General features: G+C 38.0%; 2 protein-coding genes, 1 non-coding gene and 1 pseudogene across 3 annotated transcripts; 2 read left to right on the top strand and 2 right to left on the bottom strand.

The window, feature by feature from the left end:
- The first annotated feature begins 1,232 nt into the window (after window positions 1-1,232).
- LOC123123288 (photosystem I P700 chlorophyll a apoprotein A2-like) lies at window positions 1,233-2,584 on the top strand (annotated as a pseudogene).
- Window positions 2,585-3,394: 810 nt separating this feature from the next.
- On the top strand, window positions 3,395-3,466 carry TRNAR-UCU (transfer RNA arginine (anticodon UCU)). The gene has a single exon. It is a non-coding gene; the product is annotated as a tRNA-Arg (tRNA).
- A 19-nt stretch (window positions 3,467-3,485) lies between these two features.
- On the bottom strand, window positions 3,486-5,480 carry LOC123123286 (ATP synthase subunit alpha, chloroplastic-like). Its single transcript, XM_044543764.1, has one exon. The coding sequence runs from the start codon at window positions 5,114-5,116 to the stop codon at window positions 3,602-3,604; it is 1,515 nt and encodes a 504-aa protein (XP_044399699.1). The 5' UTR covers window positions 5,117-5,480; the 3' UTR covers window positions 3,486-3,601.
- A 2,337-nt stretch (window positions 5,481-7,817) lies between these two features.
- LOC123121038 (ATP synthase subunit a, chloroplastic-like) lies at window positions 7,818-9,052 on the bottom strand. Its single transcript, XM_044540977.1, has one exon. The coding sequence runs from the start codon at window positions 8,697-8,699 to the stop codon at window positions 7,818-7,820; it is 882 nt and encodes a 293-aa protein (XP_044396912.1). The 5' UTR covers window positions 8,700-9,052.
- Window positions 9,053-18,809: the final 9,757 nt, after the last annotated feature.

Below are 18,809 nucleotides of genomic sequence, written 5' to 3'. Positions count from 1 at the left end.
AATGGGTGGCTTCGAGATTTCTTGTGGGCACAGGCATCGCAAGTCATTCAGTCTTATGGTTCTTCATTATCTGCATATGGTCTTTTTTTCTTAGGTGCTCATTTTGTCTGGGCCTTCAGTTTAATGCTTTTATTCAGCGGCCATGGTTATTGGCAAGAACTCATTGAATCTATCGTTTGGGCTCATAACAAATTAAAAGTTGCTCCTGCTACTCAGCCTAGAGCCTTGAGCATTATACAAGGACGCGCTGTAGGAGTAACCCATTACCTTCTGGGTGGAATTGCCACGACATGGGCATTCTTCTTAGCGAGAATTATTGCAGTAGGATAGTGGCTAGGAGGATTTGAAAGGCATTATGGAATTAAGATTTCCCAGGTTTAGCCAAGGCTTAGCTCAGGACCCCACTACTCGTCATATTTGGTTTGGTATTGCTACCGCACATGATTTCGAAAGTCATGATGATATTACTGAAGAATGTCTTTATCAGAACATTTTTGCTTCTCACTTTGGGCAATTAGCAATAATCTTTCTATGGACGTCCGGAAATCTGTTTCATGTAGCTTGGCAAGGAAATTTTGAATCATGGATACAGGATCCTTTACACGTAAGACCTATTGCTCATGCGATTTGGGATCCTCATTTTGGTCAACCCGCTGTGGAAGCCTTTACTCGAGGAGGTGCTGCTGGTCCAGTGAATATTGCTTATTCTAGAGTTTATCAGTGGTGGTATACAATAGGATTACGCACCAATGAGCATCTTTATATTGGAGCTCTTTTTCTATTATTTCTTTCTACGCTGTCCTTAATAGCGGGTTGGTTACATCTACAACCCAAATGGAAACCAAGCCTTTCGTGGTTCAAAAACGCGGAATCTCGTCTCAATCATCATTTGTCAGGACTTTTCGGGGTAAGTTCTTTGGCTTGGACAGGACATTTAGTTCATGTTGCTATTCCCGCATCCAGGGGGGTACGTTCAATGGAATAATTTCTTAGATGTATTACCCTATCCCCAGGGGTTGGGACCCCTTTTGACGGGTCAATGGAATCTTTATGCCCAAAACCCTGATTCGAGTAATCATTTATTTGGTACCGCTCAAGGAGCAGGAACTGCCATTCTAACTCTTCTTGGGGGATCCATCCACAAACGCAAAGTTTGTGGCTGACCGATATGGCTCACCATCATTTAGCTATTGCATTTATTTTTCTCATTGCCGGTCACATGTATCGAACTAACTTCAGAATTGGGCACAATATTAAAGATCTTTTAGAAGCGCATACTCCTCCGGGGGGTCGATTAGGGCGTGGGCATAAGGGCCTTTATGACACAATCAACAATTCGATTCATTTTCAGTTAGGTCTTGCTCTAGCTTCTTTAGGGGTTATTACTTCCTTAGTAGCTCAACATATGTACTCTTTACCTCCTTATGCATTCATAGCACAAGACTTTACTACTCAAGCTGCTTTATATACTCATCACCAATATATTGCAGGGTTCATCATGACAGGGGCTTTTGCTCATGGAGCTATTTTTTTCATTAGGGATTACAATCCAGAACAGAATGAGGATAATGTATTGGCAAGAATGTTAGACCATAAAGAAGCTATCATATCTCATTTAAGTTGGGCTAGCCTCTTTCTAGGGTTCCATACCTTGGGCCTTTATGTTCATAACGACGTCATGCTTGCTTTTGGTACTCCAGAAAAGCAAATCTTGATCGAACCTATATTTTCCCAATGGATACAATCTGCTCATGGCAAGACGACATATGGGTTCGATATACTCTTATCTTCAACGAATGGCCCCGCTTTCAATGCGGGTCGAAGCCTATGGTTGCCCGGATGGTTGAATGTTGTTAATGAGAATAGTAATTCGCTTTTCTTAACAATAGGACCTGGGGATTTCTTGGTTCATCATGCTATTGCTCTAGGTTTGCATACAACTACATTGATTTTAGTAAAGGGCGCTTTAGATGCACGCGGTTCCAAATTAATGCCAGATAAAACGGATTTTGGATATAGTTTTCCTTGTGACGGCCCAGGGCACGGCGGTACTTGTGATATTTCTGCTTGGGACGCATTTTATTTGGCAGTTTTATGGATGTTAAATACCATTGGGTGGGTTACTTTTTATTGGCATTGGAAACATATCACATTATGGCAGGGCAACGTTTCACAATTTAATGAATCCTCCACTTATTTGATGGGATGGTTAAGAGATTACCTATGGTTAAACTCTTCACAACTTATCAATGGATATAATCCTTTTGGGATGAATAGTTTATCGGTATGGGCGTGGATGTTCTTATTTGGACATCTTGTTTGGGCTACTTGATTTATGTTCTTAATTTCCTGGCGGGGGTATTGGCAGGAATTAATTGAGACTTTAGCATGGGCTCATGAACGCACACCTTTAGCTAATTTAATTCGCTGGAGAGATAAGCCCGTGGCTCTTTCCATTGTGCGAGCAAGATTGGTTGGATTAGCTCACTTTTCCGTGAGTTATATATTCACTTATGCAGCTTTCTTGATTGCCTCAACATCAGGCAAGTTTGGTTAATTTAGTTTTTTTTGTACTATATCAGCACCTAGTTCATTACTCTTGATAGAGAGGGAGGATCTGCCTTTTTAGATTTCTTTTTCTATTTATTTTTCCATCTATGATTAGAACCATATACTTGGTAATAATAGCAACGACACATTATGGCAAAAAAAAGTTTGATTCAGAGGGAGAAGAAGCGGCAGAAATTAGAACAGAAATATCATTTGATTCGTCAATCTTTAAAAAAAAGATAAGAAGCAAAGTTTCTCCCTTGAGTTTGAGTGAAAAACGAAAATGCGAGAAAAATTGCAATCCCTACCGCGTAATAGTGCACCTACACGCCTTCATCGAGTTGTTTTTTGACCGGAAGACCTAGAGCTAACTATCGACATTTTGGGCTATCCGGACACGTACTTTGAGAAATGGTTTATGAGTGTTTGTTACCGGGTGCAACAAGATCCAGTTGGTAAGGATAAAATACCCTTTCGTATTTGTATGGATTTCTGGAATTGATAATCATAGAGGAGCCCTCTTTACCATTCTGTATAAATGGACTATTCTATTTGTATAGATATTGGTAGAGGGGCGTATCCAACCCTCTTTTATCCCCTAGTTACCCCTCTTCAGTTTAAGAGTATAGAGCAGTTTGGTAGCTCATAAGGCTCATAACCTTGGGGTTGCGGGTTCGACTCCCACTACCGCCTCCATACTCCTTCTTTATGATATATGCATGATATAATATATACATCATGCATTTGTATCTGGATTTTTTGATTTCCTAAAAGAGTTTTGGTCTAACAGTTTTTTCTCGGAAGAAGCAATAAAATAAAAGAAAGAATAAAATATGAAAGAAAAGCGTCCATTGTCTAATGGATAGGACAGAGGTCTTCTAAACCTTTGGTATAGGTTCAAATCCTATTGGACGCAATCTTATTTCTATCTATTCTTTAAATAACTATACTAAACTAAAAACAAAGAAAACTTTTTTGCATGATTCAAATGAAAAATCTTTCTCAACGATTCCTATTCTACTAACAAGAGTAGACATGCAAAATTTATTTGTTACTGAAGAGAAAACCGTTCCAGCTGTTCCTGAATAGCTTCCTTCAAAAGGATTTCCGCTTGCTCGGTGAATGTCTTGCTAGAAGATATAATTTCTTGGAATTGAGGTTTAGTATCTTTTAGATGTTTACGTAACTCATCCAGAAATTTATTTACCTGTTCAATTTCTAACGAATCAAGATATCCTCTTGTTCCGGTATAAATAGTAGCTATCTGCTCTTCCACTGGGAGAGGATTTGCCTGGGATTGTTTAAGCAATTCCCTTAATCGTCGACCCCTTGCCAATTGATTCTGACTTGTTTTATCGAGAGCAGAGGCGAATTGTGCAAAGGCCTGTAACTCTGCGAATTGAGCTAGTTCCAATTTTGATTTGCCAGCTACTTGTTTCATGGCTTTAATTTGAGCCGCGGATCCTACTCTGGAAACAGAAATACCCACATTAATAGCGGGTCGAATTCCGGCATTGAATAGATCCGCAGATAAGAATATTTGTCCATCTGTAATGGAGATTACATTAGTAGGAATATAGGCGGAAACGTCTCCAGATTGAGTCTCAACTATTGGTAAAGCGGTCATACTTCCTTCGCCTAAAAGAGAATTTAATTTAGCGGCTCTTTCTAAAAGGCGTGAATGCAAATAAAAAACATCCCCTGGATAAGCCTCACGGCCGGGAGGTCTTCTTAATAGAAGGGACATTTGGCGATAAGCTTGTGCCTGTTTGGAGAGATCATCATAAATTATTAAAGTATGCCGTTCGCGGTACATAAAATACTCAGCCAGGGCTGCTCCCGTATAAGGAGCAAGGTATTGTAATGTAGCAGGTGAATCCGCCATTTCAGCTACTACAATAGTGTATTCCATAGCCCCCTCCTCGTGGAAAGTAGTTACTACTTGAGCTACGGAGGATGCTCTTTGACCGATAGCTACATAAACACATATTACACCTTGGCCTTTTTGATTGAGAATTGTATCTGTGGCTACTGTTGTTTTGCTAGTCTGTCTGTCCCCAATAATTAACTCTCGCTGACCGCGCCCTATAGGGATCATCGAATCGATAGCAATAAGCCCTGTTTGAAGAGGTTCGTATACGGAACGCCTGGAAATTATACTTGGAGCAGGAGATTCAATTAAGCGAGATTCGGAAGCTATAATTTCGCCTTTCCCATCAATAGGTTTAGCCAGAGCATTTACAACACGACCCAAGTAAGCCTCACTCACGGGTATCTGAGCAATTCTTCCTGTTGCTTTTACAAAACTTCCCTCTTGTATCATCAACCCATCGCCCATTAATACAATCCCAACATTTTTGGATTCCAAATTCAGAGCAATACCCCTAGTACCTTCTGCAAATTCGAGTAATTCACCTGACATTATTTCACCAAGACCTATAATACGAGCAATCCCATCCCCCACTTGAACTACGCGACCTATATTCTCAATCCCTACTTTCCTATTATATTGTTCAATACGTTCGCGGAGAATTTTATGAATATCGTTGACTCGAAGGGTTGCCATTAGTGTTTCTGACTCTTTTTTCGGAAGCAAGGGGAAAAATAATGCCTAAATTCTAAACGAAAGTAGAAGTTCAAGGCCTAATTAATTTAATTATCTCTTCCATTCCAGGGACCCGAGAATGCCAATATTAGCACGAATCGTACGGAAATGTAACTCGGTATTCAAACAACTATTCAGAGTTCCTAGAGCTCCTTGTACGGCCTGTTGGAAAACCCGCTGTCGGACCTGATTCATTGCCCTTTGTTTTTCAAAATAAAGGGTTTCGTTTTTAGACTTTTCCAATTATTCCAAACTAATAGAAGTAGCATTAATCAAATTTGCTTTTTCTCGTTCTATCTCAGAGTATCCATTCATTCGATACTCATCCGCTTCTAGTTCGACTTTCTGTAATCGAATCCGAGCTTTTTTGAGTTGCTCAATGGTCCCTCTATGCAATTCTTCTGAATTTCGAATAGTACTCAAGATCCTCTGTTTTTGTTTATCTTATAAATCTTTTAATGAAAGTAGATTATTTTGTAAGTTTACACCTTTTATGATCTCTTCCCGAACCAAACATGAATCTTTCGATTCATTTGGCTCTCACGCTCCTTTTTTTTCTATAGCTATTTCCATATCTTTTTTTTAAGTAATGAGCCTATCCTCTATCTTCTTTTTTATGTTTATATTTCAATATACCGAAACCTATATAAGACTAGATAAACATTAAGAGGACTCTTCTGCCAAGATAAAAATATATCATGGTCAGCAAAGTTGTTTCTTTATTTTTATTTGCCCTCTAGTTAATAATTTCAATTTCATTAAGAAAAACTAACTAAATAAATGGAAAATGAAAATTAATAGAATTCTTTTTTATTTTTTTTCTTCAAATCCAAAAAAATTCTCTTTTTTATACATAGGTCGTCGATTCGGCATTGATTACAAAAGGGCAGGGTGCCCCCTTTTTTTCTAGTAAATAGTTCAAACCATTTTATCTATATGAGTGTTCTATATCAGATAAATTTTACATTAGCTATTTCCCGTTTAAATTCGGTACTAATACTAATATAGTTGTAGAAAGAGTACCTCTTTTTGCCTGGACTTCAAGCAGTTTAGCTTTAACCGTGTTAATGGTCTCACATTCTTGGTTTATAGAGAATCAAAGTTGATTTACCAATGAGTCGCGAAATGCTATGGTTCTTCCATATGATTTCTGAATTTATTCAGAAGTAATTCGTCGAGATCGTGCACCCTTTTCTTATTTATCCAAAAAATACTAAAAAATATTATAAAGTGCAGCCGGATAGATCCAATCTATTCTTGAAATAGACAACTCGCACACACTCCCTTTCCAAAAAAATCAAAACACCAACCACTACAGTTAGATTTATTAGATTTGTTGCTAAAATATCGGTATTAAGCCTGAAACTGCTAGCGGATGGCCAGTGAGCTAAAAAACGAAAGAATGGGTTACATTTTTCATATGCTCTCCTCTTATAGATAGGACGAACAAAGAACAAAGTTTTTCGATCACTTACTTCGCTCGCCCTTTTTTGATCGTTTTTTTAATGCAAATAGATTCAATCTAGTAATTTCTTTTAGATTAAGTCTTACGTCTTGTTTGACCGGTGAAAGACTTCCTTTGTTGAAATGTTCTGTTCCCAAAATTCCTAAAATAAAAGGAAAAAACTTTCCACTTTCCTAAACTAAGGACGGGAAATAAGAAGGTGAGCATATCTTCTAAATTAATAATACTCAACTCAGCCCTTCCTAGAATGGGGTATTATCTGTCCCGGTAAATAGATAACTCCAGGAGTAATAAATAGGAGTAAATTAAATAAAGTATTGATATAATTGGAATTGCGGAAGCAAATACCAATTGACTAAAAAAAGAAAAAAGTATCTAATCGAAATCGAAAGAATTTTTTTAAGATTAAACAAAAGGGTTCGCAAATAAAAGCGTTAGTGCCACAACTAGTCCATAAATTGTTAAAGCTTCCATAAAAGCTAGACTAAGCAATAAAGTACCTCGTATTTTACCTTCTGCTTCTGGCTCGCAATACCTTCTACAGCTTGTCCTGCAGCAGTACCTTGACCAACTCCAGGTCCAATAGAAGCAAGCCCTACGGCCAATCCAGCAGCAATAACAGAAGCAGCAGCAATTAGTGGATTCATGGTGAGTAGTTCCTCGTGTCAAAAAAAAGAAATGGTTAAGGATACAATCAACCAATAAATTCTTACTTCTAAGCTCTATTGGGGAGAATTAAAGTAACTAAAAAGTACAAATTGAAATCAAATTGAAATGATAATGTGAATTGTCCGAACTACATAGAAGGGAATTCCATATCCATATATCGGATTAGATAATGAATCTAACCAAGGAATATATAATATAATATCCTATATATATATACATTTGTTTCTTCTATTTTGTTTGCATATTTTCTCATTTTCTATTGAATCGGATTCTAAAATCATTGCTTAAAGTGGAAACCTGCATAAAAGAGGACTCCAATTATAGACATTAAGGATATTATAGTATAGATCTAGCCTGACTCCACCCTCCTTATTGCATATATACTTTGAAAATTCCATAATATAGTCTATTCTATTATCTCTCCTACAACTCTAGGCTATATATTCATACGCATTTCTAACTATTTTTTTGCAACCAAGCAGATTATCTGGAACCATGCATGAATTGAGCTAAGCTGCAAAAAAAATACTATTTCCAAAAAGAGTCAATCCAATGATAACCCTCCATGGATTCACCTATATAGTCTGCGGCTAATGTTGCAAAAATAAGAGCTTGAATACCGCTTGTAAATAATCCAAGAAACATGACCGGTATAGGGATTACTAAGGGGACTAAAGAAACAAGAACAACAACGACTAATTCATCCGCCAATATATTCCCGAAAAGTCGAAAGCTAAGCGATAATGGTTTTGTGAAATCTTCTAGAATGTTAATTGGTAAAAGGATTGGAGTTGGGTTAATATATTTCTCGAAATAGCTCAATCCTTTTTTGCTAAGATCAGCATAAAAATATGCCGCTGATGTGAGTAAAGCTAAAGCAACAGTAGTATTTATATCATTCGTGGGCGCTGCTAATTCCCCATGGGGTAACTCTATAATTTTCCAAGGTAAAAGAGCACCCGACCAATTCAAAACAAAAATAAAAAGGAACATAGTTCCAATAAAGGGAACCCAGGGACCATATTCTTCTCCAATCTGAGTTTTGCTCAAGTCTCGAATAAACTCAAGGACATATTCAAAAAAATTCTGACCGTCGGTCGGTATGGTTTGTGGATTCCGAACAGCTATGACAACTGAATCTAGCAAGATAGTAATTACGACCCAAGAAGTGATGAGTACTTGGGCAAGAATTTGGAAACCTCCTATTTGCCAATAGAAGTGTTGGCCTACTTCTACACCCGATATATCGTATAACCCCTTGAGTGTTTTAATGGAACAAGGTATAATATTCATATTGTCCTCTGATAAAAATTGAACTTCAAAAAAGGAATTCTTTTGATTCAACCATCTCTTTCTCAACTCAGCAACTTGAAGTATTAATCTTATATTTAGGATACCAAGAAAGCACATCAGATCATAATATATATCAATACCCTCTAATATATATCAATATTCCCCTTCTTTTTTCTATGCAAAAAAAATTCTATGCAAAAAAAAAGATATAGTAAAGTAAGTGATTCCATAAATTTACGCAGTTGCCCAAGAATTCACTATATATTCTTAATCAACGATTTCTTATATAGAGAGAACGGCCCTCACAAATTGAAAATACTAATTTGTTAAGAATCAATCGAATTGAAGTCATAGTGTCATCGTTGGCTGGAATCGATATATTCGCGAGATCCGGGTCACAATTTGTATCGACTAAAGAAATAGTAGGAATCCCCAAAATGGCACATTCCCGGAGAGCTATATACTCTTTTTGCTGATCAAGGACGATCACAATGTCTGGCAATCTCGTCATATATTTGATCCCGCCGAGGTACCTTTGCAAGGTAGATAATTTTCTCTTAAAGATTGCCACATCTCTTTTTGGGAGATGGTGGAATTTTCCCATTTTTTCTTCTGCTCTTAAGTCTCTAAATTGAGAAAGTCTAGTTTTCGTAATCGACCAATTCGTTAAAATACCACTGAACCACTTTTTATTAACATAATGACAACGAGCCCTTATTGCAGCTGATGCTACTAAATCTGTTGCTCTTTTTTTGGTACCAACAATTAAGAAACTTTTTCCCTGACTTGCTGCATCAAAAACTAAATCACAAGCTTCTGATAAAAAACGAGCCGTTCTAGCGAGATTTATAATATGAGTACCTTTACGCTTTGCCGAAATGTAAGGGGCCATTTTAGGATTCCATTTCTTAATACCATGACCAAAATGAACTCCTGCTTCTATCATCTCTTTCAAATTAATGTTCCAATATCTTCTTGTCATTTTTTCCACACTTCCTTTTTTTTAATCCTACCATTCCATTACGGAATTTAGTTCTTTTTGAAGATTAAGAAAGATCCGAAATAGCTTGAAATAAAAAATATTTTTTATGTATCCTTAAATGATATAGGGTTAAATGTTAAATGGGGGTTCTTATGTCTCATAAAAATTGTTTGTTACGTCAGAATCTGAAGAAACTAATTCTGTATGGAGAAACAAAAAATCTCTCATTTCCGACGCGAATAATTTTTTTTCGAAATAAAGGTTCTTGTCTTGTGGGGAACGATGCACAAATTTTTGGAATCCGGTACCAACAGGTATAATCCCCCCAGAACTACGTTTTCTTTCAAGCCTTTCAACCAATCAATGCGACCTCGTAGGGCAGCTTTGTCTAAAACTCGAGCAGTTTCTTGAAAACTTGCTTCAGATATGAAACTTTGGGTATTTAGGGAAGCCCTTGTTATTCCCAATAAGATTGCCCGATAATAGATTGATTCATCCAAAGCTCGTCCTGCTCATTCCGCTCGCAATAGTCCGATTAATTCCCCAGGCGAAAAAAGATTAGACATTCCATCTTCGGAAACCCGCACTTTTGATGTTACTTGGCGTATAATAATCTCTATATGTCTATTATGGATCTGTACCCCTTGGGATCGATAAACCTTTTGGATTTTATTAACCAAAGAGATACGACTTTGGGCTATGGTTAGCTCAGCTCCAATCAAGAATCCCCAAGGGACCCCAAGAATTCTTGGTATACGCTCATTCCAATCCTCAATTCTCCTTTCGAGATTCGGGGATAATGAATCAATTGAACGCGCTTCAAAGATTTGTTCCACTTTTGGAAGACCTTGCGTTATGTCACTAGATCTCGATTTTTCATATATAAACGTAACTAACCTATCTCCCTTGTAAAGGATTTCTCCATAATGACCATTAACAGTTGCTCCTGTAGTGGCCGAATAAGGTTTAGCTGCTCTTATAACAAAAGAATTCATATTTACAATGAAAATTTGACCGGATTTTTTTATGTGCGATTTAAATAGACATACATTTTCACAAATAAATTGTCCAAGGTGAATTATTGCCAATGTCTCTTCCCAAGAATCATGATGGACAAAGTGACAATTCAAAAGGAATGGATCCAACATTATGTTACTATCGAAATTAGAAATCCTTTTATTTTCATCTATTAAAGAGTATTTAAGTTCTTGAAGTACTTGGAAGGTTTGTTTTAAATTGTCAACGAACAAATATTTTTTTAACAGGATTTTATTATGCGTTAGTAAATAGTAAGATGAAGAAAAATGCGATATACTAGCTACAATAGCGCCTAAGGGCCCAAAAATTTCTCGCAGAGGAATTCTAGGATTCCATTCTTTTATCGCATTGGGATGTTTTGAATTCTTGAATAAACCAATTCGAGAACAGTTGGATGCCGACAAAATCATCAAAGAGTGGTATTCTTTATTTCGATTCAACAAAGTGCCAATAGTTTCTGGATGTTGGCTAAGTGATTCAATCTTCGCCTTCGAATAAAAAGAATTGATATTGGCGCGATCTAACCTATTATGGGGAATCGGTCCTGCACTTGTCCTACCATACCTTTTTCGTGTATACGAAATAGTGGACTTGACTAACTCAATTCTTAGGAAATCGTGAATAAGATCATTTGCTCTTACCTCAACAAGGGAAGCACCAGCCTTTTCTTTTTCTTCTTGTTCCCAATTCACTACTAAGCAAGTTCTAACAAATTGACTATTTGTGTGATAAATTCTTTGAGTTAACTTGCTATTTTCATGAGAAATAAAATTGACAAGTCGAATTTGGAGATTATTTTCTTCTTGCAAGAGATCCTGCGGAAAAAGTGTTGCTAAATTTCTTCCATCGTCCATTTCATATGCCACTGTAGGGCGAACGGAAACAAAATACTTTTCCTTGCTCTTGAGAATTTTTTTCCGTTGAACAAAGACCCAATTTTTCCTTTTTTTTGATTCCTTAGAATCTTTTTTTTGTCTTTCTGGCGGTATCAAACAGCCACCTAATATCTTATCCGCCTCTTCAGGAAAATGAATATCTCCGGAAAATATTTTGAGTTTCGTATGGCTTTTTTTTCTCTTCACTCGGACCAGTCCGCCTAGTCGACTTCTTGTATTTTTTGTGAGTTGTGTATCCACTCCCATAATACTATTGTCAAGTATCTTTAGGGATGAAAATCTCGGCAAGATATGAAGTTCTTGAAGAATGAAAAAAAACCGATCTACTTCTTTTTGGTATTTTAGACTAAATTCTGTTGTTCCTCGATGCTCAATCAAACCCTCTTTTTTTAAGATGGAATCTTCCTCTGGGCTCTCGTATTCATCCTCTGAATCTTCTTCTGAGTCTTCCTCTAAAGTACCATATTTTTCCTCTGCGCTTTCCCCGGGGCTGCCATATTCGTCTTCTGAGTCTTCCTCTAGAGTTCCATATTCGTCCTCTTGGGTCCTATATTTGCTCTCTGGGCTCCCATATTCCTCTTCTGAGTCTTTCTCTAAAGTCCTATATTCGTTCTCTGGGTTCCCATATTCGTTTTCTGGGCTCCCATATTCGTCTTCTAGGGTTTCATATTCGTATTCGTCTTCTAGGATTCCATATTTAGATTCTTCTAGGGTTTCATATTCATATTCGTCCTCTCGGGTCCTGTATTCGTCTTCTAGGGTCTCATATTCCTCTTCTGAGTCTTCCGCTCAAGTCCTATATTCTTCTTCTAGGGTCCTATATCTAAATTTAACAATTCCTGAACCCTTTTTATCTTTTCTGTATCGGGGATTGTCAAAATAAGCAAAAATAGTATTTCTACGTAAAACACCCATAAGGGGGATTTCAATCGAAATCCCAAAACAGGATATTAGTTCTTTCTCTTGTTCTTGATGATATTGTAATGGAATGACGAACCTATTTCTTCGCTTTTTCGCCAACAAATCTGAATTATCTTGATAAATAGAAGGATAGATAAAATTCCAATGGCCATTGGACATGATTCGATCCCACGTTGAATAATCAAGAATTTCCCTATCTTTTTTACCATAAGTATTCATTTGATCTTGATCCTTCTGGAGTGAAAAAGACGCTATACTGGATCTGCACATACTTACTGACAATATCCATAAATGGCTTGTTTTTGGTAATCGGCGAAGATTACCATATTGATATTCGGGGGCATGGTAAACATCAGTACTCCAGTGCATTTCGCCGTCTGATTCAGAATAAATATGCTTTTGTACCCTTTCTTTAAAATATAAAGTGGACGTTCCGGCACGAATCTCCGCAATTACTTGTTCGGATTTTACATATTGATCATTTTGCACTAGAATCAAGCTTTTTGAGGGAATATTCATACTATATAGAATATCTTGACTCTGAATAGTTACATGCAAGTCTATATAACATAGAAAAGCAGGCTGCCCATGAGGGGTACGTGTGGGGTGAACCAAATTCTCATTGAATTTTATTTTTCCATTCGAAGGGGATCGTACAAGGTCGGCAGTACCCCCTGTGAATACTCCGCCAGTATGAAAAGTTCTTAATGTTAGTTGAGTCCCTGGCTCCCCAATTGATTGACCTCCAACAATACCTACGGCTTCTCCCAATTCGACCAGATCACTATGAGTAGGACTCCGGCCATAGCATAATTGACAGATCCAAGAAGTGCTTCGGCAAGTAAAGGGGGTTCTAATATATATTGGTTGTGCTCGAAATGGTTGTGCTCGAAAGGCAGTTATGAATCGATTGACTAATCCAATTCCAATATCTTGATTTCGCGCGGCAATGCATCGTGAACCGATATATATATCGTCTGCTAATACACGACCAATTAGTGTTTGGACAAAAAGTTTTTCCGTCATCCCATTTTGAGGACTTACAGAAATACCTCGGATAGTACCACAATCCCTTCTACGCACAATAATATGTTGAACTACTTCAACAAGTCTACGTGTAAGATATCCAGCATCTGCTGTTCGCACAGCAGTATCTACAACCCCTTTGCGGGCTCCATAGCAGGAAATTATATATTCTGTCAAAGAAAGTCCCTCGCGTAAATTGCTTTGAATAGGTAAATCAATCATTTGTCCTTGAGGGTCCGACATTAATCCTCTCATACCTACTAATTGGTGTACTTCAGATGCATTTCCTCTGGCTCCTGAAAAAGACATTAGATAGACTGGATTAGAAGGATCCGTTATCCGAAAATTTGAATTCATTTCTTGTATCAAATATTCACTTGTCGCATACCATATCTCAACAGATTGGCGTAATTTTTCTACCGCGTGTACAGCCCCATAATAATAGTGTTTCTCCAAAAGAAAACTCTGTTGTTCCGCGTCTTGGACTAACCATCCCTTAGAGGGTATTGTTAAAAGATCCTCGATTCCTAACGAAATCGATGTAGTAGTGGCTTGATGGAAGCCCAGAGTCTTTAGTTGATCCAGTATATGGGATGTATATCCCATTCCAAAATGATCTATTAATCTGCTAATAAGTCATTTCATACCAGTTCCGTCTATCTCTTTATTATGAAAGACCAGATTGGCCCGTTCCGCCATACATAAGTACCCCCTTTTCGGCTGAGTAGGATTCGACAATTGCTGAGTAGGATTCGACAATGGGCCTGAGTCAGTGATTCGAAAATTTAATTAACTTGCCTCAATCTCAATCTGGATTCGGGTGGCAAATAATGATGATACTAGGGAAATCGGAATGCCCCCCGAAAGGGGAGGGGCATCGCCGAATCTAACTTTCTTGTTTAGGTAGTGTATGAATAGGCCTGACTAAATCCTCGTATGGCTTCCTCTATTTCTCTATAAAAAGAAATATGACCAAGAGTGGTTCGAATGTATATCGAACGGATTTCTTTTTTTCTATTTCCCATTATTAGATAGTGGGCATAAATCTCATGATAAGTCCCCAAAGATTCATATTGAACTTCAATCGGAACTTCTCTTGACCCAATGACGCGTTGATCCAGGTTCCATCGTAGCCACAAGGGACTATCTAAACTGATTAGTTTTTGTCTATAAGCTCCCAGTGCATCATAAGAACTAGAAAAATGGGGTTCGTTATCTTTCCTATATTTAGAATTATTATTATTATTGTAATTTACTTTTAGATTTGGGTAGTTTCTGCAACTATTATATCTATTTGCACAAATACCTCAACGCTTTCCAATCGTTAATACATAAAGCCCGATAAGCATGTCTTGGGTTGGTACGCAAATAGGATCCCCAATAGCGGGAGATAAGAGATTCATATGAGAAAACATAAGTAAACGGGCTTCTCCCTGAGCTTCCAAGGATAAAGGTAGATGAACAGCCATTTGATCTCCATCAAAGTCCGCATTGAAACCCTTACACACTAATGGGTGTAAAGAAATAGTACGCCCCTCTACTAAAGTGGGTCGAAAGGCCTGTATGCCTAATCTATGCAGGGTAGGTGCTCTATTTAACAGTACAGGATGTCCCCGCATAACTTCTTGAAGTATTTCCCGTACAATGGGTTCTTTTTCCCAAATTTTCCTTTTAGCAATCCTTACATTAGAAGTGGCGCATTTCGTGATTAAATCGCGAATTACAAATAGCTGAAAAAGCTTTATTGCTATCTCTAGAGGTAATCCACATTGATGTAATGAAAGCGAAGGACCCACAACAATGACAGAACGCCCCGAGTAATCGACCCGTTTCCCAAGCAGAGTCTCGCGAAACCTTCCCTCTTTACCTTCAATTACATCTGAAAGTGATTTGTATACTTTATTGTGACCATCCCTCGTTGGTTGCCCGCGGGACCCACTATCAAGAAGTGTATCCACGGCTTCTTGTACCAATTTTTCCTGGCACATTACTAAATCTGTTGGCGCTAATTCACTTCTTTTTAATAGATAGGCAAGATTGTTGTTCCGACGGATAACTCTCTTATAAAGTTCATTAATGTCTGAAGTCACTACTTTATCTCCAGACCTATAAACAATAGGTCTCAATTCGGGAGGAAGAACCGGTAATACGCACAAAACCATCCATTCTGGTTCTACATTTGTTTGAATAAAATGTTTCGCCAATTGCATGCGTCTAATCAAAAAACTTTTCTTATTCGTCTTTTTCTATCTTCCCACTCATCTCCACTATACCCCTCGTCTTCTAATTCCTTCCATTCGACCAAAGAATTCTCTATAATAATTCGCAAATCCAAATCTGCTAATTGTTCTCTAATAGCACCTGCTCCTGTCGCAATTTCCCGATTTCGAAATGTTGCAAAGCCTGGGGTAGAAAAAAGGGAGAAATGTTGTGGTTACAGGATGCAATTTCCTCTTCGAATAAACCTCGTAATCGTAAAAAGTGGGTTTTTTTGTGCTGGGCCTAGCAAAAGAGAAATCGCCGTATACTAGGCCCTCCAACTTCTTAAGAGGTTTATCTAAAAGATTCGCGATATAACTAGGAAGACCTTTCAAATACCACACATGAGTCACGGGACATGCGAGTTTGATGTATCCATTTGATATCTTCGTATGCGAGAATCCACAAATTCTACCCCGCATTTTTGGCAAAATCTTTCGTCTTCGTTTTCATCTCCGCTCGCTCGAGAATTGCCACAAGCGCAAATCCCGCTTTTTATGGGTCCAAAGATTCTTTCGCAAAACAGTCCATCTTTTTCTGGTTTATCGGTTTTATAATGAAAAGTAGAGGGCCTTGTGACTTCGCCAACGACTTCTCCATTAGGTAGGTTTTTGTTAGCCCAAGCCTTTATTTGTTGAGGGGAAACGAGTCCAATTTGAAGTTGTTGATGTTTATATTGGTCAATCATAAAATAGAAATAAGAAAAGAATTTATATTTATTCCGATCAAACTTCCTCCCTATTAACCTGGAAGTTCTTTTCAGATACAAGGAAATGATTCAGTTCTAGAGCCAAAGATCGTAGTTCTCGAACGAGCACTCGAAAAGATTCTGGAGGATCCTCATGATTAGGTATTCTTTTTCCCCAGATCGTAGCATTAAGTATTTCTTGGCGAGCTATAAGATGGTCAGATTTATAAGTAAGTATCTCTTGTAAAATATGAGCAACACCAAATCCTTCTAAAGCCCAAACTTCCATTTCTCCTACTCATTGTCCCCCTTGCTTGGCTCTTCCTCTAACCGGTTCTTGTGTAACAAGTGAGTAGGGCCCAGTAGAACGCCCATGAATTTTCTCATCAACTTGATGAATTAATTTTAAGATATAGGACTTCCCTATTAGAATAGGTTGCTCAAAGGGGTCGCCTGTTCTTCCATCAAATATTCTGCTTTTTCCCGGGTACTCGGGTTCAAATACCCATGGATTTTTTGTTTCTTTACTGGCTTCATATAATTCTGAAAACACAAGTTTTCTTGAAGCCTCTTGCTCATATCTCTCATCAAAGGGTGCTATTCTATAATGTTTCTTTAGCAGATCCCCCGCTAATCCGAGCGAGCTTTCAAATATTTGTCCCACATTCATTCGGGAGGGTACTCCTAAGGGATTGAAGACCATATCAACGGGTGTTCCATCTTGCAAATAGGGCATATCTTGCCTAGGCAAAATTTTGGAAATGATCCCTTTATTCCCATGTCTTCCGGCTACTTTATTCCCAACTTTGATTTCACGTTTCTGTAAAATATATACACGAACCATTATGTCGAGCGGGTCCCTTTGGATCCATTTCACATCGATAACGCGCCCTCTTCCACCTATAGGTAATTTCAGAGAAGTTTCTTTTCAAGTGGAAACCTCAAGGCCAAATATGGCCCGTAATAATCCGCCTTCCGCGATATAAGATGATTCGCTCGCTATCTGAGGCGTTAATTTACCTACTAAAATATCACCAGTTTCTACCCAGGATCCCAACCTAACAACTCCATTTCTGTCCAAATTGCGGAGTAAATGTTCTTCTAGATGTGGTATTTCTTTAGTGATTTTTTCAGCGGAGCCCTGGCTTGTCGTATCCGTCTAAATTTCATATTTCCGGATGTGAAAAGAGGTATAAATATCTTCATATACCAAACGTTCGCTAATTAGTACTGCGTCTTCAAAATTTTAACCTTCCCATGGCATATAAGCTACTAATACGTTTTTTCCTAAAGCAAGTTCGCCCCCAACTGTAGCAGCTCCTTCTGCTAAAATTTGTCCTTTTTTAATGGATTGACCCCGTGGAACCCGGGGTTTTTGGTGCATACAAGTATTTTTGTTAGAGCGACGGAGGTTAACTAAAGGAATACTTATAGTCTTCCCACTACTTGATAAAAGTATCTTATGACTATCCGTAGAAATGATCTTTCCCTCGCGTTCGGCTATAATGGAAACCCTCGAATCTAGAGCTGTTGGCGTTCCAATCCAGTTCCAACAATGCATTTCTCGGACCGAGAAAGCGGAACTGCTTGGCGCTGCATATTAGAACTCATTAAAGCCCGATTCGCATCATTGTGCTCAATAAAAGGAATGAGAGAACCCCCAATAGAAAAATATTGGAAAGGAAAAATACTTCTAACATGAATCTGTTCCCATGCAATAGTCAAGAATTCTTGACGGTATCTAGCCGGAACAACCTGTTCTTCCTGAATACCTTGATTCAAGGACAAAGAATTTCCCGCTGCTATCATATAATATTCATCTCTATTTGGTGATAGATAAACCACCTGTCTCACTTTTTTATCTTTTGCTTTCTCAGCAGATATTTCATAAAACGGACTCTCTATGGATCCCCACAAGTGATCAATTCTCGCATGAATTGCTAAGGATCCAGTAAGTCCAACATTGATTCCTTCAGACGTGTCAATTGGAAAAATACGCCCATAGTGACTCGGATGAATATCTCGGCTCCGAAAACTTGTGGTTCTCCCCGTCAACCCTCCAGGACCTAAACAACTCACTTTTCGCCCATGAACAGTTTGTGTCAATGGATTCGTTTGATCAAAAACTTGAGATAACAGTTATGTGCCAAAAAAGGTCTCATAAGTAGTTATTAATAAAATTGAAGTTGAAGTTGGAGTTACCAAAGTTTGGGGAGTCGGTTTCGATTGACGTATGAATACTCTACGAATAGTTTTTTGAACTGCATGTTGTAAATTGATTCATATCGTCATCGTCAAGTATACCCGTTCCAAATTTCATTCCAATCAAATGATCCGTAGCGGCCAATACATCTCGTGGTAACAAGAATGTATTGTTCTGAGGTATATCAAGATTAAGTCTTCGATTCATATTTCGT

Source organism: Triticum aestivum, chromosome 5D (genome assembly GCF_018294505.1).
Source record: "Triticum aestivum cultivar Chinese Spring chromosome 5D, IWGSC CS RefSeq v2.1, whole genome shotgun sequence".
Taxonomy (NCBI): Eukaryota; Viridiplantae; Streptophyta; class Magnoliopsida; order Poales; family Poaceae; genus Triticum; species Triticum aestivum.
Note: the sequence above shows the minus strand (reverse complement) of the source record. Positions and strands in the feature narration are given on the sequence as shown.

What these genes read in the sequence shown, in the direction of transcription:
- LOC123121038 (XM_044540977.1), bottom strand. Translation starts at nt 8,699, where the DNA reads ATGTGCTTTCTTGGTATCCTAAATATAAGATTAATACTTCAAGTTGCT.
- LOC123123286 (XM_044543764.1), bottom strand. Translation starts at nt 5,116, where the DNA reads ATGGCAACCCTTCGAGTCAACGATATTCATAAAATTCTCCGCGAACGT.